Consider the following 24,358-nt stretch of genomic DNA (forward strand, 5'->3'; position numbering starts at 1 on the left):
CCAGCTCCAGTAAACTTCTGCCCTCTGAGAAGTCCAATTCATGTAAAATCAGATGCTGGGCTAAGCACTGTTACAGGTTACATATTAAACAGTGCGACATATTTTTCACGGGTCTTGTAAAAAATCATCGTATTAAAGTATTAATGTCTTGGTCACATACTTTTCAAAAGTCCTTTCTTTGGTAATAAAAAAAAAAAAATCACACCAAATTTCTTTTACAATGAAAAATTTATTTTGCCTTTTGCCTAGAAGCAAAACTAGTGAAAATTAAAAGTATAAAAATAAATATAATTACATTAATGAACATTCCACTCAAAGTAAAAATAATAAAAATAATATATATAAATAAAAAGCACATTAAAAGCACAAAACAATGTCTGGCACTTTTATGAGAAAAAGCTGTGAACATTAAAAAATTCGTAAAACATGCAAGCTTTACCCTTAAAAAAAAAACTCAAGTTCTGTATCCTTAATCCAAAACTAGTTTTAACTTTCTCTGAAACACACTATTTGTTATAGCCAATCTGCATTACTGTACACAAAACATTTAGCATCTATCTTTCATACTGGAAAGACCCACAATGATAATAAGTAATCTGTATCCTGAGTTTTCAGAATGATAAAGCACAATTTATCATATTAAGATCATTTTGATATACTTTGCCCAAAAATATAAATTGGTAATTCAGACGTTTTTGACTGTGTTCTATTTCTAATTTTCTGATTCACTCCTTAAATAAATGATACATTTCAATAAAGAAAATCAAGTTTACACCCAGAGTAGATTACAATTTTCTGTCTACAGTTGGATGGAAAAGTTAAATTTTAAAAGGAGTGGAAAATCGAAGAAAACCATCCTTATCTCAAAATCCTTAAGAGAATACTAAGAATACATACAGTCTGCATTTTCAAAATACCAGTATCTTTTTAATATTCAAGTCAGAAAGATTAAATGCACACATAAATGTTCCCAATTTTACGTGAGAAGCACAAAGCCCTTTTGGAAATAGCTTGATAAATTAACAACAATATTCTTTTTATAAAGTCATGTTCCCTTGGTAACCTTTTTTGGTTTATATTTTAAATGAATATGTTAGTGATGAAAAACCTTAAATATAAGTGTCTCATGTAATGCAGCCTTTCAACTAGAGTATTATCATCCCATTTGAAAATCTGAATTTATCATATCAGATAGCCCTTTATTCCTCTCCTAAATCAAGCATGCTAAAAAAAAAGCAGAGTATGAAGAAATAAACAGACTAAATAGAAAATGTAACTGCATGCAACATGTTATTCTATTTTACAGAAATAGATTTAATAATGCATTCATTCCTAAGCATTACTACATTCGAGATTGTGCTATCTTCCCCAAATTTGTTACCCTCAACAGATTTCATAGTTTAGTAGAAATGTTTCTGATATTACTGGGGTAACGTACATTAAGCCTAACACTTCTGTAAGACAACTAGTTTTTGAGAAGAATGTACACTTGTGACCAAAATGATGACACCCAGCTACTTCTGTGGTACATTTTAGGTAGACCACAATAGGCAGGCAAGTGTGTTATCCTATGAGATCACATCATAAATCCAAGAATATGAGAGATTAATCAGTTTTTGCAGTAATAAAACAAAAGAAAAACATTCTTCTGCAATAATTTCCTCTTAAACAGAACAGTATCTAATTTATCAAATAGTGTGCTAAGATGAATGAACTTTGTATTTCAGAACTTATTTATAATTTATCACACCTTTTCAATATTTTATAGAAATAAACCCAAATGTCCTTTGAGTTTACAAAAAGGTTCTCAACAGACACCTGAGTAATAAAATAAATTTATACAGGTTAAGGACAAAAATGAGTCAGTTACTAAGCACTAATTTGTCTTCACCCAAAACTGAAGAGCAGACTCATTGGAAAAGACCCTGATGTGGGAAAAGACTGAGGGCAGGAGGAGGAGACAAAGGGTAAGATGGTTGGATGGCATCACTGACTCAATGGACATGAATCTGAGCAAACTCCAGGAGACACTGAAGGACAGGGAAGCCTGGGGGGTATATTCCATAGGGTCTCAAGGAGCCAGACGCAACTTTGTGCCTGAACAACAACAAAAAACTGATACTAAGAGGAAAATTTGAGGTGGGGGGGGGTGGGGGGAGGTGGTTAGAAAGAGACCAAAATATCCAGATGATTTCTCAGCCCTTTGACATCACTTTGCCTGTGTAAACAGAGGCCAGAGTTAAATAAAAAATCATGAGCAGGAAAAATAATATGAATCCTAACCTTTCCCCCCATTTTTATCCTAATGAATGTTGTCTTCTTAAATTGTCGCAACATTTGGCCGCTTTCTTTGGATTTTTCCTGCATATACTCCTGGAAACAGAGCAAAACTAATATTATTTCTCAGTGTCGGTTTTTCTATAATGATACCATTTAATGACTGCTCACTATGTACCAGGCACTGAACTAAGCAAAATACATTAACATATTTAATCCTTATGTAAAATAATCATGAGGTCAAAATTGTTATACTATTTTAAGGGTACCAGTCACTTGTATAAACAACAGAATAAGAAGTAGAAACTCTGAGAACCCAATTCCACCTGATTCATTATTTTATTTAACCATTTTGCATTACTGTCTCCTACTCTAATCAGTTTTTGAATTTCACTGTAAACTCTAAAGCACAAGACATAAAACAATATGTCTTAAAATATGTGAGATCAGAGATTGCAATTTAGTTTGTAAAAACTATAAACAACTTTAACTGCTTTGCAGCAAACTGCAGTTCAAACACCTCAGAACTCTACTTCAAGCTGAGAGATTGATAGTCTAACAAAACTGAACTTTCTGTAAAATGCTTAATAAAAGGTATGTTCTTCTATTAGAACATGTAATGTAGGTAAAATCAATGCATAATTTCAAATTTCTTTGAAACATAATCCAGGCCATTAAAAATTTAAGGAAGACAGAATAGTCTTTTCAAAAGCAACTACGGATCCCTGTGTTGAGATTCACAGAATTTTAGTCAGTCATAACAGAAATTTTAAAAGGATAAAATTCTTTAGTCTTTTTCAATTGTCTAAATATGCACTCTTGTATAAATAAATCTTTAGGAAAAAATAGGAAAGAATTTTTGTACTTGTTAGATACATATTAATTATACATGTTTGAATGAACATGTATAATTAAGGGTTAAGTATATTTTTATTAATAATTATGTTGCAATGCACTTAAACCACAATAGTTCTAAGTACTGAACTTCATTGTACACATTAACTGCAATGACTTTCTTTTCATCCCTTATACTGTTGCGTATTACTGAAAAGAAAACAGTAGTTGCTATTTTTCTTATAGGTTCACAAGTGACAAATAGTGGAGATGAAATGCATGAGAAAAGAATATGGAAAGTAGTCACTGTGGGAATAGATAATACTAAGCAAAACAAAACTTATTCTTCAATAACTTGCCAACTAGCTAGATTTATCAAATTATTTAATGCTAACATGATAAAAAACTGAAAATGTCTTAAAATTTCATAAAACTTCACAAGCAACAGATCTGGTGTTTGGTCCAAGTGGTTATCTTTCAAACAAGCTGATCCAACCTCTGGAATAAGCAGGATTTTCAATTCTCTAATCCCTTTAAAACAGCTCCATTGACTGTCACTCGCAGTGAATTCCAAAAGATGACCTTTTAAATTATCTACATATTCAACATTATGAATTAAACTATTATACATGCAAAAGGTGAGCAATCAATTCAAAGTTGTGATCAATATCTTGTTCCTTCTTTGAACTTATGTGAATAACATGAAAAAATGTGTTGCTTGTTCCCTCCTAATTTGGAGGAAATCACTTAGCAATAAAAGCTCTAAAATATATTAAGAGGAAGATTAGAACTGTTAAAGATTTAATTTTCCTTGCCTGGTGATTAGATTTCTTTTAAAAGTTTAGAAAGCAGTCTAGTTAAAGCAAAACAGTTTGAAAGTATTTTTAATGGATCACATAATTTTTGGTGAGCTTATCATAGTGTCTTAACAAAGGTAGCTAAAAATATTAAAACATTAGCTTAAAGGTTTTGCATTAGCTCAACAACGAATTTGTCTTTCTGCCACCATAAATAGGATTTCAAAACACATTTTTTTGTTTAATCCTTAAATAATTCTCAAGTAATGAATATAAAGACATTTAGCTCAAGCTTCTTATTGAGCAAAAGATTAAGCCCTTACCCCCTCGCACTTGGCATATTCACATGTGACCCTGTAGTCAGAGGGAAAAATTCTTCCCCTTATGTGCAGATACAAATATTCCTGGGGGATGCACTGCCCCAAAACTGAATAGACATGCACAGATTTGGATAGATCATTATATTTTACTCATTTATAAAAACTCTTCTGAATTAAGTGTGTATAATTCTACAAATTTTTCAAATTAAAAAATACATAGTATCTTCATGGAATTTACACTGAACCACCATTTTACTCAGACCTCCTGCTGCCATAAGATACTAATACAAATGCTCACCAGTAGGAACGACTGTGAATATGCCAAAATCATGGTGGCAAGGAAAGACACCGCATCCCCCTGGTATGGCCTGCGTTATGGGGCAGCTTGTGCACGTCTTTCTATCGAACAGGTTTCAGGAATTGGTTACACACCTGAAACAGGCGCTCTGCTAGGCACTCTGCTCTGTGAAGACTTCTGTCTATTTTGCACAACCCCCTTCACTGATGTCTTAGGGGTTCTAATTGAATATAAAAAAATTAATAAGTCACTTGCATTAAGTTCTAAATGTTCAACATTCAAAAAAAGCAACCATACTGCATCAACTGTTCAAAGCACAAATAAGCTTGAAGAGAATTTAAGTCTCATGCATGCGCACAGTAAGAAAACTATACTTTTGCTTCAGCAGGAGACAATAACCACTAAACTATAGCTTATGCTTTGTTGGAGAATCACTTTGGTGATGCTGAACGTACTATATGGATGTTTACAATATTTAATGAGCAAAATGGTATGAAATGAAAAGTAAAAACACACCAACAAAAGATGATAATTAAAATATAATACACAACAGTACACCAAAGGGTTATCTTTGAACAAAACATTAAAAGCTCTTCCTAATGCTATAAAAAGACCATATTTTAAAATAATTATCTTTTACATAAAAAGCACTACGTTATTTTTCCCTCTCAGATCTAATCTCGATTTGAATATTTTTAAATACCCATGTGTGTTGAATTCTTACCCTTGTCTACTCAGTAGCCTATGAACAGGTGCATTCTGTCCTTGATTTGGCTGAAGGACTCTGTTGACAAAGTAAATAAAAATTAATCAACAGGATAAATTCAGTTTTTCCCCTATTATCTTTCAATAGATGAAAGAAACAGTGAGGAAGAAGTCAACTATGCAATGATCTGGCCTATACTTTACCACAAAGGAAAACGAAGTGATTAAAGCATATTAATATGGTGCCTAAATGCTCACCAAGAGGCCAAACCTTGGTTTTTTTATCAGGAGATATCTAACATAAGTATTAACCCTGTGCTTTTAGATAATTTATTTGTGTACTTTACAAAAGCCAATTTTTCCTTTCAAACATCTGAGAAATAAAACACAAAGAGCACAAAACAGGTCACAATTAAGTTTAACCTTCTAAGGTTTTAAAGTAAATATCCAAGATCCCTGAGACTGCAAACTGAACTCAAAGACATATGGGGCTCAAATTTCTATGTCCTACAGAAAGCTCCAGGAACATCTGGTCTGACACATGACCTTGCACATGATCAGGTATTACTGTGGATTCTGATCCTCTCAGCCTCCAACTCAACAGGGAGAGATTTACTGATGTAAAGGAGAACAAAGCTAATAAAAAGCTTGGGATTTATAAAATTTTCTTCTCCTTAATAGTTAAAAAATAGTCTCTCAGTGAGACTGTGATTTTTCTCACCTTGTTTCAGAAGGATTTTGCTTAACCAGAAATTTCTTACTTGGCATTCCCATTTCTGCAGCCCTAACACAATATAAAAATAAGGACATACAAATAATGTTTTTAGAAAGGGAGAAAATACATGATTACAAATGTGATACAGGATGACAGAAACAAATCATTTCAAAGTCAGTATACTACTGGAAGACCTATAATAAGCATACTAAAGACAAATTTTAAGAAAGAAGAGTTTTAATAGGATAGTTTCAGATATTCTTTGCACTAAGTTTTTCCCACTAGGAAGTCTTTAGAATATTTGAAAAAGAATATATTTAAAAGATAAAATTAACATTGAACATAAGGATTAAGTATTTTTAAGATTATTTGACTAGCTATCAATTATACAAGCTGACGTTGACATACTTTATTAATACGTTTATCTACAGATAAAACCAGATTTTCCCACCTGATTTTAATAAAACTCTCTATACAAGGGAACTTCTATCACCCTAGTTGAAGAAGAGTCAATTGTTCTTTATTTCTAATTTGAAAATACAAACCAACAGATGCTTAAAATCAATTGGCCTGATAATAATGAAATTAGAATGTGACAAGGCATGAAAAACTTACTTCATGTACTTCTTCCTATCAAGAGACTTCTGTGTTGCAGCTGAAAGAGCCACTCGTGGACTTTTCATTTTATCCTTTAAGACAAAAGTAACATGAAGCTCTAGTGGTATCAGTAATACCACTGTATTATAGTATAGGATGATCTCAAATTGTATGGAAAGACTTCTCTTATTAACATTTTGAACTTTAACCTAGTCTTTACAATTGAAACAATCTGATTTTTCAAAATTAATTAAAATTATTTTGCCCAATAATATAAATTTGGCTTGCTTCTCTTTTGCCAACCCCACTAAGATCACTGATTCAAACCACAGATTTCCAACACTCTGATATACAGCTGACCCTTGAACAACACAGGTTTAAACTGCCCAGGTGACATATATCCAGAATTTTTTCAACAAATGTATTGGAAATTTTTTTGAGATTTGTGATAATTTTTAAAAACTCAAAGATGAACTGTATAACCTAGAAATGTCCAAAAAAATTAAGTATGTCATTAATGCATAAAATATATGTATCTACTGGTCTATCCTTATAAGCATAAGGTGTGACTATTTCACATAAAATCAATGTTTATTTTCTGTTTTATAACTTTGCTTTCAAAGTTACATTACCATATAATATGCCAGCCTCTCTCTCTTTATCCCTCCCTCCTGCTCTCTTCTCTTTCAACTGCAGCATATTATAACAGGTAAATGGTGTTAAAAAAGAAAAAGGCTAACAGTTTCCAATACTGTATTATGAACATAGCTGTAACACTGTAGGTCATAATTATAATGATTTATTCTTTAGTGTGGGCTTCCCAGGTGGTGCTAGTGGTAAAGAACCTACTTGCCACTGCAGGAGACATAAGAGACTCAGGTTTGATCCCTGGGTTGAGAAGATCCCCTGGAAGACAGCAAAGACAACCCACTCTAGTATTCTTGCCTGGAGACTCCCATGGACAGAGAAGCCTGGTAGATTATAGTCCATGGGGTCGCAAAGAGTCGGACACAACTGAAGCGACTTAGCACAGCACAGCAGCACATTATTTAGTGCACAGGCCAGTCTACTATGAAGTAATCACAGTGCTTATACTAGGCTCCCAGAAATCAAACATATTGCTGTCTCTTCATTATCAACGCATGAATCATTATACCTGTAAATAAACATGAATTTCTTCTTCATGTTACATGTTATCTTTTCATTTTTTATGTCTAATGTTAGTAATACATATAGCATCTTCAGTGTTTTGTATCATAAAAGACAATACTGCTGTAGCTACTGCAAGACAGGATTCATCTTGTAAACAAACAACATAAATTTATGGTATTGATACAGTACAGTATGGTAAATATATGTTCTCTTTATTATTTTCTTTAGCTTATTTTACTGTAAGGATACAGTATATAAGACATATAATATACAAAATACGTGTTGATTGTTCATGCTATTGGTGACGCTTCTGATCAACAGTAGGCTCTTAAGTAGTTAAGTTGTTGGGAAGTCAAAAGTTATACTCAGATTTTTGACAGTGGGCCACCCCTAAACCCCCACATTGTTCAAGGAGCAACTGTATTTCAAATTAATTTGGAGCCTGTTTTCTAATTCTCATTTATAAAAGAGGAACTATGCACATGATAGTTTCAAGGATATTTAATCAAGAACAGTCAGTTTTTTAATGAGTCATCCAAGCAGCATGCCATGCTTAATTCAGAAACCTAATCACAAAACAGTATAAAATCCTTTTACCAGTTTCTTTTCAATTTGTCTACAGATTTAACTATTTTTGGTAATCCTGAGAACTCTGTTTTAAGAATTGTAGGAAGGGTGCTAAAATCAATAAAGAATGATATTTAGTATCAATTACTCCAAACCCAGAAGAACCTCATTGTGAAGTAATTATAGATAGATAAATAAATATACCCCTAGTTCCTATTAATATTTGGTCTTTGAACCCAGTTCCTGACACAAAGCTCCTAAAACTCTTGTAATCAAATATCCTGAGTGACAGGATCATCTTTTTTCCTAATGCTCAATCTTGGACTTTGGTTCTTGACACAGAGCTCCTATATCTTTTGGAATTTCCTGGGTGACAGAAGCATCCTCTTTTTTTTCTTTTTTTCAAACCTGGGATCTGACAGTAAAAGCACCAAGCCCTAACCACTGGGTTGCCAGGGCATTTCCCAAAGCACCTTCTGTTCTAATAAGACAAACCTGAGGGTCTCTGGATAAGGGCTAGTCACCAGAAACACCAACATGATTACAGCCTTAGAACTTTCAGTCTCACCCCCTATCATCTGGGGCAGGACTGAGGCTAGAAATTGAGTCAATAATCAATCATGCCTTCATGATGAACCCTCCATAAAAACCCAAAATACACGTCCCTATGCTGAGAAGGTGGCGCACAGCCTCCACAGGATGGACGCTCCTGCTCTCAAGACCCTTCCACCCCGCACCCTGTGCATTTCTCCTTCTGGCTCTTCATCTCTGTTACTGTATCCTTTATTATATAATAAACCATTAAATGTAAGCAAAGGTTTCCCTGTGTTCTGTAAGCCATTCTAGAAAAATCTTCAAACCAGAGTAGAGAAAGTGTTCATGGGAACCCCAATTTATAGCCAATTGGTCAGAAATACAACATGGAACCTGAGATTGGCATCTCAAGAGGGGCGCAGTCTTATATGAATGTCTCCCTATCTTGTAGCATCTGACACTGACACCAGGTAGATGGTATCAGAACTGAACTGAATCATAGGACACCCAGCTGGTGTCAGAGATCTGGTGTGGGAGGAAAACCCACATATTTGCTATGAGAAGTATCTTGTGAGTGTAAAGGAAAGCAATGTGTTTTTCATCATTCACTAATTTAAAACCCATGAAACATACCATTTGCCTGAGCATTTTCTCTTTGCGAACTTCTCGATCATGATGTAGAATAGACATTCTTTCAGCTGCATCCATTACAAAGAATATGTCATGAATGCCATACAGGGCAGCTCGCAACTAAGTTCAAAAGAAGAAAATATTATACCAATTTAAAAAAGATGAGGTTAGAGGTCAGTAATATTATGTACTCTTAAAGAAAAAGGTTAAAGTTTTAACTGAAACCTACTTTCAGTGGTTCAATCAAGGGAGAGAAATAAAACATTTCCATCTCCTAAGAGCCTTGAGGACACATGCATTACCTGAGCTAACACTCTTTCCTGAAGAGAAGCATCTTGTGCTGAAACAACTCCTCTCTTTAAAGGTGCTTCTGACTGAAAACTTCTTATAAATTCCATAGTATCCTGAAAAAAGAAATGCTCCTTCATTTTTCTAGGAAGATTTCATGATCACTGGAGTTTGTGTTCTTTTTTTCAGTCAAAACAAATGTAAGTACGCAAATAAAACTATTACATCAGAAGTCAAACAGCACTCTCTTTAAAGTGAGACAAAAAATGCACAACCTACTTCATTCACCTATTTTTAAAAATTATCTGAATGAGATTAATCAATTTCTAAAATTTAAGCCTTTAAAGGGACTGAAAGTATTTCATCTGCCTAAGTACTGAACTCAATTGTCAACCGTGTCAGAACACTGATAGAAACTGAGATGGAAATGCAATACAATGTACACAATCCTCTTACTTTCACAGTTTGTCGAAGTTGTTTCAGCTTATCTGTCTGCATAAGCCTACGAGTAAGGAATCCTTTTGCCACTGCAGTTACTTTGTTAAATTTTGCTTGTACTTCTGGACTGAAAACCTAGAAATAGTATAGACACAACAATTTAATAACCTGAACATTATACTCAAGACTGTTTTCTTATCTATTACAATGAATAGTTTGTACATATGAAATTCTTCTGTATGTGTTTGCTGTGTTGTTTAATATCTAATAAAAGCTAAGCTTCTGATGTATCACAAAATATTTATGGTTCACTTGTAGAACCTAAGATAATGTAGCTCTTTAAAAAAGATAGATTAGGGACTTCCCTGGCGGTCCAGTGGTTAATATTCTGTGCCTCCACTGCAGGGGGCCTGGGTTCAATCCCTGGTTAGGGAAACAAGATCCTGCATGCCAGATCCCACATGCCATATGGTACAGCCAAAAACAAATAAAATTAAAAAGACAGACAGACATGCATGCATATATCATTAAGTTTGCCCACCTGAGACCACTTAGTTTTGGCCCTTCCAAAAGGCCTTGTTACTGAGAGTTTGGTCAAGCCACTACTTGATGATCCCCAGAGGTAGAATGGTACTTCATTTGCAGAAGCAAAGCTATGTTGTAGGGCAGAACTTGTGAAACCTTGAGAAACATACACATAGTATTGTATTTGATGTCAAAACAATTAGAATACACAGAACATCCAAATAAACATGACACTCATTAAGAATAACAACTCCTCTGAAATTGATCCACATGAAGACTTAAAATATTTATGGACTTCAAGCTTATACACCAGATGGATCTTTTCAACACAAAGAGCATTTCAGGATAATTGAAGATAAGCTCTTATTGGGGCTGGGAAATGAGATGTAATTCAACATCACCCAGGAGATAGCAAACTGAGTTTTCCCTTGAAGAATATCACCTGCTGCATGAGTGAACAAAGACTGGGCTCTGAGTCAAATTTCCTGATATTTTCCTTGCTAAGGTGGCTTTTCTTCATGAACACCTGCTCACTGGTCTTTGCTGCTATCATTTCATTTTTCATCAATTAGTAAGCAGCTGGCAAATAGCAGCGGGTTGGACATGCGATGACTAATAGAAAGGAGGTACAATTTTAAAGTGTGCCAAACAAAATATCTTAGTATAAGATAATTTTCTTAAATGTTAAATGATTTTTTAATATTTACCAGAACTATTTGAATTCGAAGTATGGAGTGAGTCCACTTGAGACAGCACTGTGTCTAGTAAACCAGAGTCACTTATCTTTCTCCATCCAAAGTCCACAGCATTGCTAATGTCCAATTCAGAGGCTTCTGCTGTAATTATTGTCTTCTCTTTTAACATTTTCTCCTGTTCTTCTATGTCCTGCAGATTAAGTTTATTACAATGTGGTAGGCTCTTTTGTTTAATTACATCTCCAGAGTATCATTTTAGGCTTAGCTAAAAGTATGTATGATTATCAGCAAATTATTACTTTAGGTTTTCCTCCCTCAAATAAAATTGACAATTTGTTTAACTGATTCTAAAATGTAATAATCTTAAAACAAGTGTCCTTCCTCTTCTAATACACCCTTACAGAAGGCATATTTCAGCATCTACTTATAAAATACCTTTTAAAATATTAAAAATTTTGAATCAAGGATTCAATTAAGTATCCTTTTGATAAACTATGCATTTACTTTTAGATAAGCATCTAAATATTGTAACTCATACTTTGGCAATAAAAATACCATCCATGTAACAAAATCAATGACCCCCTTAGAGTAAGATACACATAAGTAACAATTACAAATATCCTCTACATGACCAAAATTCCACTCACCAGCCCTATATCTCTACATTTTAATTCCTCACCTTTTGCAGTCTTTCCTGTTCCCTTTCCTGCTCAGCTATGAGTAGTGATAACTGCTGGGCATGCTGTTCTTCTAGTCTCTTCCGCATTTCTTCAAAAGCTAGTATCTTGCTTTTTAGTATCTCCTCGCCTTCTGAAAAAAAAACATATCCCCTCAAATTTAGAAAATTTAGTAATATCTGATGATTTATACCATCAATTTAAATTACGCTTCTAACCAGAGAATATTCCTGGATCCAACATAGTACAATCAAGATACAGCCAGATCACCATTCTGAACCACATTCTCTTTTGTTCTCCTTTCATTTCAGATTACTAAAGGTCTGTATCTTATCACCCTCACCCAATTATTCAACAGATCCCTTCATGATCTGAACTGATGGAGACAAGACTGTATGTTCCATCCAGACTCTCCTTACTCCAATGAACTTCAAGATGTGGTTCTCGTGTGCACCTCACCTCCATTTATTCTCTTCACTCTTGTCCTTTTCCAGGGTCTCTAGTATTATAGCTTAGCCTGTGCTTTTTCTTTTAAATAAATGCTTTGATAGTGTAAAGCTACTCAGTATAAAGTTCCAAAAAAGATTAAATACTAAAATTCCATATAATTACTAAAAAATATATTAAATCAGTATGACTATGCAACTTACTGAACAGAAAGTGGTGAGATACTCTGAAATGTTGAAATACCAAGTATTACACAGACGTAGTACAGATATTCAGGGATCCACTGTAATTCCCCTAAATTCAAAGAATCCTTCTTTTCAAATACACAATGATTTTCATTGAAAATAATTATATTTGTCTTACTCCTGTAGTATTCCAATAATTTGTTCCTAAATCCATTTTATTCAGCTGTAACAATTGGCATTTGTACATGGGCAATTTTTTATAGGTTGACAGGGGGAGCTGGAAAAGCAGTAGAATAGTTAACTCTCAGCAAGAAAGGAAAAAGGCTCCCCACTTAACCACTCAGCCAATAGCAGGAGTCCGTTCAGCTCTACCTTAAAAACTTATAAATGAGTGCCTGTCCAGGGGCTCCCTCTTTGGGAGGTGTCCCAAGGTAGACAGCCAAGCTATGGGCAGCTCTCAGCACACTGTGCTGCCTCCCATGCCCACCACCACAACAACCCAGCTGCCTCCATGACCAGCCTGATCTCCCACACATGGCCTTCCTCTTATGCCAAAATTGCCACTTAGTTAGTCCCTGTACTTTTGGTATTCACCAAGACAGCCTTAGCCTGTTGTGTCATCTATTTAGAGAAGCCAAGCCAGCTTCTCAAGTATCAACTGTTTTCTTTATTAGAGTTCTGATAAAGCTGTACATGCATTAAAGGATCTGCCCCAATCCAACTCTATTTTTCTGAAAAACTTTGTTATTTTTAGTGTGCAATTTTACAGAATATAGTTTTTTTTCAGGAGGCTATATATCACATTAGTTAAAATGTCTGTGTCTAAAAAGTTAATTTACTTGATTTATAAGTCTTTACTATCAGTAATGAAGAATTATGAATCATAACAACAAAGTAAGGTGTAATAAGACTTGTTTTAACAAGTTGCTGTTAATATAACACTAGATGCAACAGAAATTTTGAAATAATTTTCACTACTAAATATACCGAGCCTTATCAGTGCTATTTTCTCTAATAATTTGATGTTAAAGTGTTTACTGAAGGGCCAACTTGTGGCTCAGACAGTAAACAATCTGCCTGCAAGACGGGAGACCCAAGTTCAATCACCGGGTCAGGAAGATCCCCTGGAGAAGGAAATGGCAATCCACTCCAGTATTCTTGCCTAGAGAATTCCATGATCAGAGGAGCCTGGTGGGATACAGTCCATATGGGGTCACGAAGATCAGAGACGACTGAGCAACTACACTTTCACTTTTCAAAGGGCCAACTGCATAAGCATCTCATTACAAATCAAAGGGCAAACTGGTGAAAATACTGGAAGGAATATTGGTGAAAATAAAGGAAGACATAACAGCAATACAATGGATTAAAACTATGAATGATGCTTCATGCAAGAACTTTTTCCTTCAGTCATTAACAATATTCTCTATTAATACTAAATGGACTGTGAAAGATTTATAATTTAAATAAGAAAATCCTTTAAGAAAGCCTATCAAGTGGCAATACACTGTAGCTAATTATGCTCTCTGATAAATGAAAGTAACCTGAACAGGTGAAGACAATTATTATTATTCTGCATATTGTCAATTAAAAGTATTAAAGATGCCATCTGTTTGGCAGATATTAAACACTTCAAAGCCTTCTTACCTTTGGAACTACTTTCTAACATCTTATTCTTGATGTAGACAGATCCTTTAGAATATCTTTTTTCTGGCAAATGTTGCCTTTCCTGTTCAGCTATTCCAGTTGTTACAACATAAGGGTAGTTTTCTTTTTGCAAATTATCAATATCTAAATCAAGTCTCCGTTTAACTTTCTCAAAACTGTTATCCAAAAATTGTTCTTTTCCACAGGACACTGTAGGGGTATCCATCTGCTGTCTGGTATTCTGGTTCTGCATCAGTAAAGGAGATGGGTTTTTTACATCGTAAGACTTATTCAGTTCCATCTGTAAGTTGCAGGAGTTTTTCTCTAACACATTGGTTGACTTGACTCCACTCACACTACCAAAGTTTTGACTCAGAACACACTCTCTGGTGGCATATGGCTCATGCAATCTTTCCCCTGCAGTACATGTACTGTCCACTCTGTGCGGTCCTCTCGCATCAGATATTAACTGACCTTCCATGATAGCAAGTCCATGAATAACTTTATTTTCTAATTGATTACCTGAAGGTTGACATACCTGATTTGATTTACCTAAAACCATTTCCTGCATGGCTTCTGTATTTTTGCTGACATAAACCTTACTTGAACAAACTCCTGATAAATCAACTGGTAACTTTGGCACAGTTTCAGGTACATTTGTTTTTTCATCAGTTTCTTGAACAACTAACTCTACTGCCTGTTCTTTCCCTTTAGGACTTAATTCTGAAGCATTTATTGGGTTATTTATAAGTATATGACATGCTGATGATGGCCTAGAACGCCTTCGATGCATTTTAGGACTTAGGCTTGGCTCTGGGCTAGGTATTTTGGCATACGAACCAGTAAGACTTTTGATAACATTATTTTCAGTAACAAAAGTGGGAATGCCTTGGAAATTAGAATCAGTCTCTAAAACAGTGGTATGGCCAGTTCGTATAGATATGTCCACTTTAGAAAAGTTACCTAAAACAGATGTATTCATGCTGCTTGCTTGAGTGAAAGCACCTTGGAGAAGAACATTTGATTTATTAAGGCTTGGTTTGTCAGGAATAACTGAACCACAGTGTTTGCCTATCAACGGGGACTTCTCCTTTCCATTGTCAGTCACTTTAACAGCATCATTTTCTTTGTCTGAATGACTCTCATTAACACTCCTCTTTACACTACTTCTCAGACTGCGTCTAGACTGCTCCCTTTCTATATATTCCTTTGACTTTTTCATCAGGTTCTGAAGACTCATTATGTAGGGATCCGGAGTAACTTCCTCCAAAAGTGATGGATCTTGTTCTTCATTTGTTGGAAAGAGAACATCAGAAGTAAGTGTCTCCTGTGCTGCTGTTGAGGAAGTCTTTAAAGAAGCTTCATTTTCTGCCTGGCTAATATTTGAACTATCACATTGCTTCAGATAACTCAATTCTTCCGAGTCCCTAGCTAAGTCTATTCTATTAGATTTAAATCGATCCTCATTATTCAATGGCAAAATTCCAGTTATCTTTTCAAACTTTGCTAAAGTAGAGTGTTCAGTAGGGCTTGGCAAGCTATTTGGAAGTGTAGCAGGAACATTCAAGTTTCTGACTTCTGAATTAGAGTAAACTGTTTCAGTCTCCCACTGATGAAAATCACTGGCATCAGGTGCTTTTCTAACCTGAAAAAGGAAATATAAAAATTAACATTTCATCACTACACAAAAAGCCTTTGATTTCATTGTTTTCTAAAGCAAAACTGAAACTGAAGATTCAGAATTCTAATATTTAAAAACACAAACAAAAGCTCAGATGACATTTTCCATGGTATTCTGTATCATATGGAGCACAAATTACTATAAAAAGCATCTACTGGTCATGCTGGACTATTTATTAAAAGATTATAAGAAAAAAAGTAACATCTAAATAATCTAATAAAATTATGAACGTATGTACACATCTATACACACACACATATATATTCATATACCAGTGTGCAATTTAATCTTGGAATAGAAGTATTTTCCATAACTTTCTTCTGGTTATATGTTATTAACATCACCAACTGCTTCTCCTATGAGAACTATCATCTAAGGATAACAATGTGTAAGATAAATAGCAAGTAATTAAATTCCTTACTTAAATGATTCCTCTTTAAGAAAGACTAACTTGCCCAGGATATTGATTAAGCAATATTAATCCAGTACCAAGACTCTTGCCTCCCATATGCTTGCTCCCAATTTTAACTAAAACCCTCTGTATGTTGAGACAAATTTGTGGTAAATGATAGCTCAGCTATGCAGTTTAATACTTGAAAAATAAAAACTTAAAACTCAATACATTAAAGCAAATTCCAATTTGATTAACTGATGACTACTTAAAACAACTGCCTGCGAATGAGTTTTTGAACAAGCAAAGTTAAAAACTTAATAAAAAAAAAAAACTTAAAGAGAACCATTGTATACACAAGATTCAACAGAAAAAAAAATAAAATTACATTTTGGATCTATTATTTTTAAGTAAAAAGTCAACTAGGATGTTTTCTAAAGATTCAGTTCAGTTGGCTCAGTTGGGTCCAACTCTTTGCAACCCCATGGACTGCAGCACACTAGGCTTCCCTGTCCATCACCAACTCCCGGAGCATAATTCTAAAGATTATACAAGCATACATGAAACTGGCAAAAATCATCACCATATTATCTTATGAATATAGACTCCAGAATCCTGAATTTTAAAAGATTTTTAAGCTGTTTTGTGTTTTTTTTTTCTCAGACAACATGGCACTCCTATTTTAGCTTACAAATCCCAAGACATGCAATTGTTTCCAGGTACTCTGCAATAAACAATACAATGAGATATACTTACAACTTCACAACTGAAATAAAATAAAAGGAATACATACTCAGGACACGTGTTCACAGGTTTAAGTAAAATTATTTCCTCAAAATAGCTAAACATTACACATCTGTGATATTCAGCACCCATCCTTTTTATACATCACTAATATAAGCCTTTGATTATACAATTTAAATAACAACAACAAAAACAATCTACCACAAAATCACAGATTTTACAGGTAAAACAGACCTTAGAAAGCTTCTTGTGTAAGATAAAATTTCTCTAACTGCATAATTAATTCATTACTCTATATTGTACATGCAGAGAAAGTTTTTAAACTCAACGATAATCCCATTAGTAATATATATGAATTGTTCCCTCAATGGACCAAGAATAATATGCTAGTTTTGTTCCAAAAATAGGAAATATGTAATAAATCAAAAACCCACCCTTGTTGTGCTACTCATTATAGTTTTTAAATTCAATATGAGGAGTAATTATACTTTACAAATTAAGATCAACTACCCACAGCGAAAGGAAGGTAGAGTTAGTGGGAAATATCATCTAGCATGAATTACATGAACCACAAACCTCTAAGATTATAAAAGAATTAAAAGATGTAACCAGAAAAACAGTGCTACATATGGCAGAAATTATTTAAATTACTCAGTTTTTCTTCTTAGTATGAAACGATCCAGAACTTAAAACCAATTGTTTATACAAATCTAAAGTAACTGCAAAAGGTAAAGATGTGTGGTTTAAATAGTTTCAATTTATATCTAAAATGCATCAAGAAAATTCTGTTATGTAATCTAAATTGCATTTGTATACCTAAGATCAGAATTTTCACCAAAAATATTGGAAGCTGTTATTTACTTTAGCAGAGAATGAGAATAAGATCACTGAGTCAATAGACTGATTAGTTCAGAGGTAAACTACAATGGCCAATTCTATCATTTTGTCACTGAGAATTCAATGTTTTTAGAGTCATAAGACACAGACAATAAGCAACTATACTCAGTGTGTGGGTCCACTGTCTAAATACCCTCTGATTCAAGTACTGAGCATCACTAACAAGCAAATGAATTTTCTTTAGAGTAACTGAAATGGAATATTGCAAATTACGAAGCTTCTCAAACACAACTGCATATTGGTAATTAACCACTAAAGCAAATATATTTCTGAAAAATATCATCAATGCTTACCTCATGATTTCTTAATTATAATTTAAAAGAGCTTATATTACACACCTGAACATTTTCAAGAATCTCTTGGACACGAGACAGTAAAGCTTTCTTCCTATTAACCTGCCTTCTTGCTTCGACATCAAGTGCTTTCTGCTTTTCTTGTTGCATTTCCTTTCTTTTCTCAATATTAAGCTGAAAAACATCATAAATATGTAATTACTTCTCTTAAATGTAAAAATATCATAAATTCAGGAAGTTCTGAACCAGAATGATTAAAGATGTGTGCAACAGGTAAAACTATCTACAGTGAAAGAAATCTGAACCATGGTTGGGGTTGATAACTGGGATGAAAGATGTGAGATCTTTCTGTGGTGATGAAAATGTTCTGTATTGGTGTGAGTTCTAAATGGATGCCATATATCAGAACTCAAAAAAAAAAAAGCTATGTCTCTCCTTTTGAAAAGGGTTAAGCATCTTTTAGGTATTTATAAGCCTTTCATTTATTTTTCTGTGAACATGTCTCTCCTTTTGAAAGGGTTAGGCATCTTTTAGATATTTATAAGCCTTTCTTTTATTTTTCTGTAAACAACCCTACTGATTCACGATTAAAAAAAAAAAAATTATTTAAAATCAAAGAACATTTACCAGTGGAGAAAGCACAGCCACTCCATGGAAGCGAATAAGTGAGATGCTTTCAGACTGGACAGGTAGAAAGCTCTCTGTGGATAATGATGCTTCTTGGATTCTGGACAGACTTTTCTCACAAAACTTCTCATACTCCTCCATCTTCCCACAATCACACTACAGCAGGGGAAAAAAGCCATTTTTAATGTGCTGATCTTAGTTTATTTGGCAAATCTGTAGGGCACTGAAATATTTCTAGAATTCACAATTTCTAGAACTGGGCTTCCCAGAATTGTTTTCCTGATCAGGAGCTAATTCTTGGGCACAAAAAAGACCTCAAGACCCTGCCCAATTAAGCCTGGCTTCATGTACTAAATATTTCTAAAGATTTATATATAGTCAATCTTTAAATGTGATTAATTTAGAAAGGCACAAAAAATTCAGCAATGAAACCTTCTGAAAAGAAACGCTATGCAACCTAACTAACTTTAGACTTTAAAACAATATTATCTTTTCTTCAGCAGGACTTATCTATACATCACAGGAAAAACTATATAATACAAAGGTAGGAATCCTTAGCAAAACAAAAAAGGGGGGTGGGGGCTAGATAAATAAGAAAGATATTTACTTTCAAAAATTCTTCTACCACAAAGTCCAGTCTATCACTTGCATATCTTTAAGAATATAATTTGACTCCATGATAACTGGCCAAATCAGAAGTGAAAAACAGAATCTATTGGCCCTCATATTAATTCTACTTTATAGTTGAAAAATGGAACCATCACCAAACTACTTACAACAATCAGTTCAGTAATTTCACAATTTCTGGAAAACTGTGATGGTGGCTATGAAAATATAAGGTAACCAGGAAGGATTAGCTAACAATTCATTCATCCAGCATGTGTTAAATATGTGATTGCCTGTTTTCACAGTATTATGTCTGGCATTGTTTCCTAAATAAGCAAGGGAAAGGAAAAGAGAGCTATCACTGGACTCATAACCAACAAGGATATGAATTGTGAAAACTGAAAAACTAATACGATAATATTCCTTTAAGTGTTCATTTTTAAACAATTAACAACAACAAAAAAAGAGGGAAGTGAAATTCAATTCATGACATGGGATATGCAAAGATGAAATAAGATACAATATGATACTGCCCTAAGCCTCAAGGCACTTAAAAATTTAGTACTATAACGTATCCGGAACAAACAATAGCACAAATGGAAATGAAGGAAAATCATATATGAAATTATGATTACATTATGAGAAAATAAGATCTATTGCTAGTTTTGACAAACTGGTAGTCTTATTAATAGCAAAACTTCTTCCTATCATCCCATCAATTCTAATTATTTCTATATTCATTTATGCAAATTGAGCTTAATTTCAAAGAAATGGTTCTCTAGCGTATAAATGAGATTATCTTGCAAACTTAAATTCATAAAACAAGAAAATAAAATACAAAACAGCTTACTGCATGATAACCAAAGCAGGCCTCATTTAGTCTAGGCTTCAACCCATATTATATATTAAAAATTAGAATAGGCAGAAGCTAAGATATGAGCAAGTTAAATGATCCCCTCTCTACTAAAATACTTCAAAAGAATTTTTAACACAACCCACGCATCCAGCATTACAAGAAACAAAAATAGATTATTCATACAATGAATGTAATATACTTCCAATGGATATACAAGCAAAGCATGGAAGGTCTGGGAAATTTAAGGAAATAAAATATCTTTATGGTAATAGCTTTATATTTCTTTCAACGTCATATAAATATGCCCCATTGCTACAGAAAGTTAAATTCACATCCCTTAAACAGTATATGTTTGCCATACACACTGCAGTCATACAGCAATATATTTTTATTACCGCATAACATGGCCTATAATAATGCATTAAACATCCAAATACAAGTCTAATATCATGATGATGAAAATAACCAAGTGACCCTACAGCATGAACCCTGCGTCATTCACTATCACACTATCCTGCTGTTTCCCAACTTTCATAGCACTTACCCCTATCTGAAATTATCTTGTTTATTTCCTTGGGTTTTGTCTGTCTTCCTCCACCAAAATGTAATCTCCATAAGCACAGGTACCTTCTCAGTCTTGCTCACCACTGAATCCCCATTACATAGGACAAAGTCTGTACACAGGAGGCACTTCATAAAAATATTGAATAAACAGAATAGTTAGCTCAAACAATAAAGTAAATCAGAAAAAAGAAGACAGTGGACTATACTGCAAAGAAGCTAGCAAGGAAGAATGGAATTTAGAGAATGGGAGTTTCATAGATGACCCTATTCCCAGAGAAAATGGTACCTCTAAACTGCAAATCAACCATTAAAAAATTGAGAGCCGGAATCCTATACAATTAAGCAACAGGGAACTCCGTTTCTCATGCCACAATTACCTCTGTCAACAGGGTTTTATTTTAAGGGAGCATTGATTACAAGGCCACTGCAACCACAAACCTACTGCCCCATACTTTATCACTAGGCATTACTGGTCCACTTGAATTAATAATTTGTTGGCTGCATCAAGTTCAGTCATGACCTGTCTTCTCCATTTAAACTAGGATCCTTCTCCAAATGAGCCTCTTTGCAAACCCCATAGACTCACAACTCTGATACCTGCTCATCAGTACTCCATCAGAAATGTCACTGAAGGAAATGTTAAAAGAACACAGAACACGTCCTGTTTACACATCCTAGCTACTTATTTACCCATCAGTCTTTTCAAAGGGGCAAAAAAAAAGGGGAAGCTTTCTTTTTCAGGCACACACGAGCTGTGTGTTCTTGGCAATTCACTTACCATCTCTATGCCTCAGTTCCTGTAAAATAGGTATAATCATAGTATCGCTTTGACGAGATTCTGTGTGGATTCATTAGTAGGACATGCAGAAAGCAACGAATGGGAGCAACTTTCATTAGGAAGAGAATGATGAAGACTATTTTTTTCCCACTAGTTTATGAATTCCTAGAGGGCAGTTGGTTTCTGATAAGATTCAAATTGAACTTAAAAACGTGGGGGTTGAAGAGGGAGGGGACATATGTATACCTATGGCTGATTCATGTTGAGGTTTGACAGAAAACAACAAAATTCTGTAAAGCAATTATCCTTCAATTAAAAACTAAATTTAAAAAAAAAAAAAAAACGCGGAAAGGGGGACCTCAGCTTCCTCATTTTGCTGCGTTTATACCCCTCCCCATTAAGTCAAACTCTAGGCGCCTGCCATTTGCTTAAACTAGGAGCAGGGAACTGGGGTTATAACCAGGTAGAAGCAAAGGGTGGAAACCACCTAGTAGCATGAGGGCCAATAAAGATAATTTGCTTTTTTATCCTTCTCCTTATGCCCCCAGAGAGTCACAAACGCAGGGTGAAGAATGCGCCTAGGCCCTTTAGCTGGTGATAACTGGCATTCAGAAATGGCCAGTGCACACCCTGGGACGCTCCCCTTGCCAAGGAAAAAAAAAAAAAATGGCCCAACCAGTTCTATCAACAGGAGATGGTTCCCCAGTTCTGGTCCGATTTTATTTACTGGGGACCCTCTGCCGTCTCCCCAGCGCTCCAAGCCCACCTTCCCCAGCTCCTCTGATAAAGCTCCATCCCGAGGACCCACCAGGCGGTGCCAGCATCTGAACATCACCTCCGCGACCGAAGCCGCCGGCCCCCGGGGCACCCGCCTCCACACAGCCTGAGTCTTTCCAGGGGCTCGAGGTCCGGAAGCCCCTGCGCTCGGGTTCCTTTCAGCTCCTCAGCGCGCCAATTCAGCCCGCCCTGCGGCCTCGCAGCCGAGACCCGCTGAGTCAAGCCCACTCTCAGGCACACACCTGTTCTCCCACGGCCCCGGCAGATTTCCTCCCCTAGCTCCTGGCCTTGGTAGGAAGCAAACTGCTCAATTGGTACTGACTGAAAACAGCTCCGTTCGCCGCCGCCTTCTCCTCCTCCTCCCCGCCATATTACGGTACTCTGGCGGCAACGCGGGCTCCTGGCAACCGCCGCCGCCACCGCCGCCGCAGCCGCACCCCCACCTCCGGACTCCACCTCTTAGGGCCGGAACTTCCGGTGGCTGCTTCCGGGTCCGTTGGCCCGGTTGGGCCTTCAGAAAACTACAATCCCCGAGCTGCTGTGCGCCCCTGGGTACGCGTCCCCGCCCAGCGTTAGAAGGCGTTTTTCTTACGGGAGGCGCGGTGCACGCCGGGAAGCGTAGTCCTCACTGACAGCTCTCAAATTTTATTTCGTTAGGAACTGAAGCCTCGAGAAATGTTCTTTGAAGCTGCTATTTTTCACTTATTTGTAAAGAGATAACTTCTTTCTGTACAATCGTTGGAATACATACAGTAGGCACTAAAATTTTTTTCTCTCTAAAATAAAAAAATTATTGAATCCTAGATGCCACAACTTTAAGCTTCAACACTTCCCTACTCTTGCAAATCACAGGGAAAATACCTCCAAGAAAGGAAGGCAGCAGGTTCAGAATGGCAGGAAAAGCTCAGAATGTTTTGCCAAAGTTCTCTGTCCAAACATATTGCCAGTTTTCTGTCAACTTAAAAAAAAACCATGAGAGTTGTAGGTTAAGTTTTATTTGGGACAAAAACGAGGACTATTACTCAGGAGACGACAGCAATTCAGATAGTTCTGAGAAACTGCCCCCAGAGAGGCAGAGAGAGGTCAGTATTACATACAATTTTAGCGAAAAGGGATATGTGAAGTCAAGCACACGTTTTGCCAGAGGCTTCCAGCTGGTCACGAGGAGCTGATGTCAACATTAATGATCTTAGTGCTTTTCTAGATAGGAGTAGATGTAAGAATTGGGCTCATAAAATCTGAAAATACCCAGTTTTTCCCGGAGCACAAAGTGCCTCATTCCTGATCTCCACCCTGAACTCCTTTCAGGATGTGTTGAAGGTCAGTGGCTTCAGTGGCTAATAATTTAATCCTTACAGAGGCAAAGGCAACTGCCAATTTTTGTTGGCATTTTCAAAATATGATTTAGCAGCTAGCTCCTTTCCTAAATTGGCCTTACCATCTGCCTCTCTTTACCCTTTTTCCCATGCCAATTTTCTCATGTATAAAAGATTTAAACATGCCTATCACAAGAGTAGTTGTAAGGAATACTTGAGATAATTCTTGCAGTTCCTTGTACAGAAGCCCCATCATCAGACCTTAGTAGGAGAAGAAGTCAGAGAAGGCAATGGCACCCCACTCCAGTACTCTTGCCTGGAAACTCCCATGGACGGAGGAGCCTGGTAGGCTGTAGTCCATGGGGTCGCTAGGAGTCAGACACGACTGAGTGACTTCACTTTCACTTTTCACTTTGATGCATTGGAGAAGGAAATGGCAACCCACTCCAGTGTTCTTGCCTGGAGAATCCCAGGGACGGCAGAGCCTGGTGGGCTGCCGT

The 24,358-nt window shown here is 35.7% G+C and overlaps 1 protein-coding gene across 19 annotated transcripts; it reads right to left on the reverse strand.

The window, feature by feature from the left end:
- Positions 1–209: 209 nt before the first annotated feature.
- On the reverse strand, positions 210–22,995 carry CCP110 (centriolar coiled-coil protein 110). Of its 19 annotated transcripts, none has more exons than XM_086375500.1 (18): positions 22,785–22,995; positions 20,968–21,113; positions 19,738–19,785; positions 18,962–19,117; positions 18,380–18,508; positions 14,329–15,973; positions 12,052–12,182; positions 11,385–11,562; positions 10,694–10,833; positions 10,171–10,287; positions 9,729–9,830; positions 9,430–9,546; positions 7,393–7,449; positions 6,562–6,635; positions 5,953–6,015; positions 5,251–5,310; positions 4,661–4,746; positions 1,823–3,705 (listed from the first exon to the last, which is right to left on the reverse strand). In XM_086375500.1, the coding sequence occupies exons 4-18, from the start codon at positions 19,100–19,102 to the stop codon at positions 3,452–3,454; spliced, it is 3,294 nt and encodes a 1,097-aa protein (XP_086231626.1). In that variant the 5' UTR covers positions 19,103–19,117; positions 19,738–19,785; positions 20,968–21,113; positions 22,785–22,995; the 3' UTR covers positions 1,823–3,451. The 19 variants fall into 19 exon arrangements, with proteins under 19 accessions (XP_086231633.1, XP_086231637.1, XP_086231634.1 ...); XM_086375498.1 differs by having other exon boundaries at positions 19,738–19,893; XM_086375504.1 differs by having other exon boundaries at positions 22,574–22,995.
- Positions 22,996–24,358: the final 1,363 nt, after the last annotated feature.

Source organism: Bos grunniens, chromosome 25, assembly GCF_055505025.1.
Source record: "Bos grunniens cultivar Pamir isolate PY7600 chromosome 25, Bosgru_T2T1.0, whole genome shotgun sequence".
In the NCBI taxonomy this organism is placed as follows: domain Eukaryota; kingdom Metazoa; phylum Chordata; class Mammalia; order Artiodactyla; family Bovidae; genus Bos; species Bos grunniens.

What these genes read in the sequence shown, in the direction of transcription:
- CCP110 (XM_086375502.1), bottom strand. Translation starts at nt 19,102, where the DNA reads ATGGAGGAGTATGAGAAGTTTTGTGAGAAAAGTCTGTCCAGAATCCAA. An exon ending in TTCGAATTCAAATAGTTCTG is followed by an intron (nt 10,834 to 11,384) that starts GTAAATATTAAA and finishes ATGTTTCTCAAG; the next exon opens with GTTTCACAAGTTCTGCCCTA. An exon ending in GATAGGAAGAAGTACATGAA is followed by an intron (nt 6,016 to 6,561) that starts GTAAGTTTTTCA and finishes ATATTGTGTTAG; the next exon opens with GGCTGCAGAAATGGGAATGC.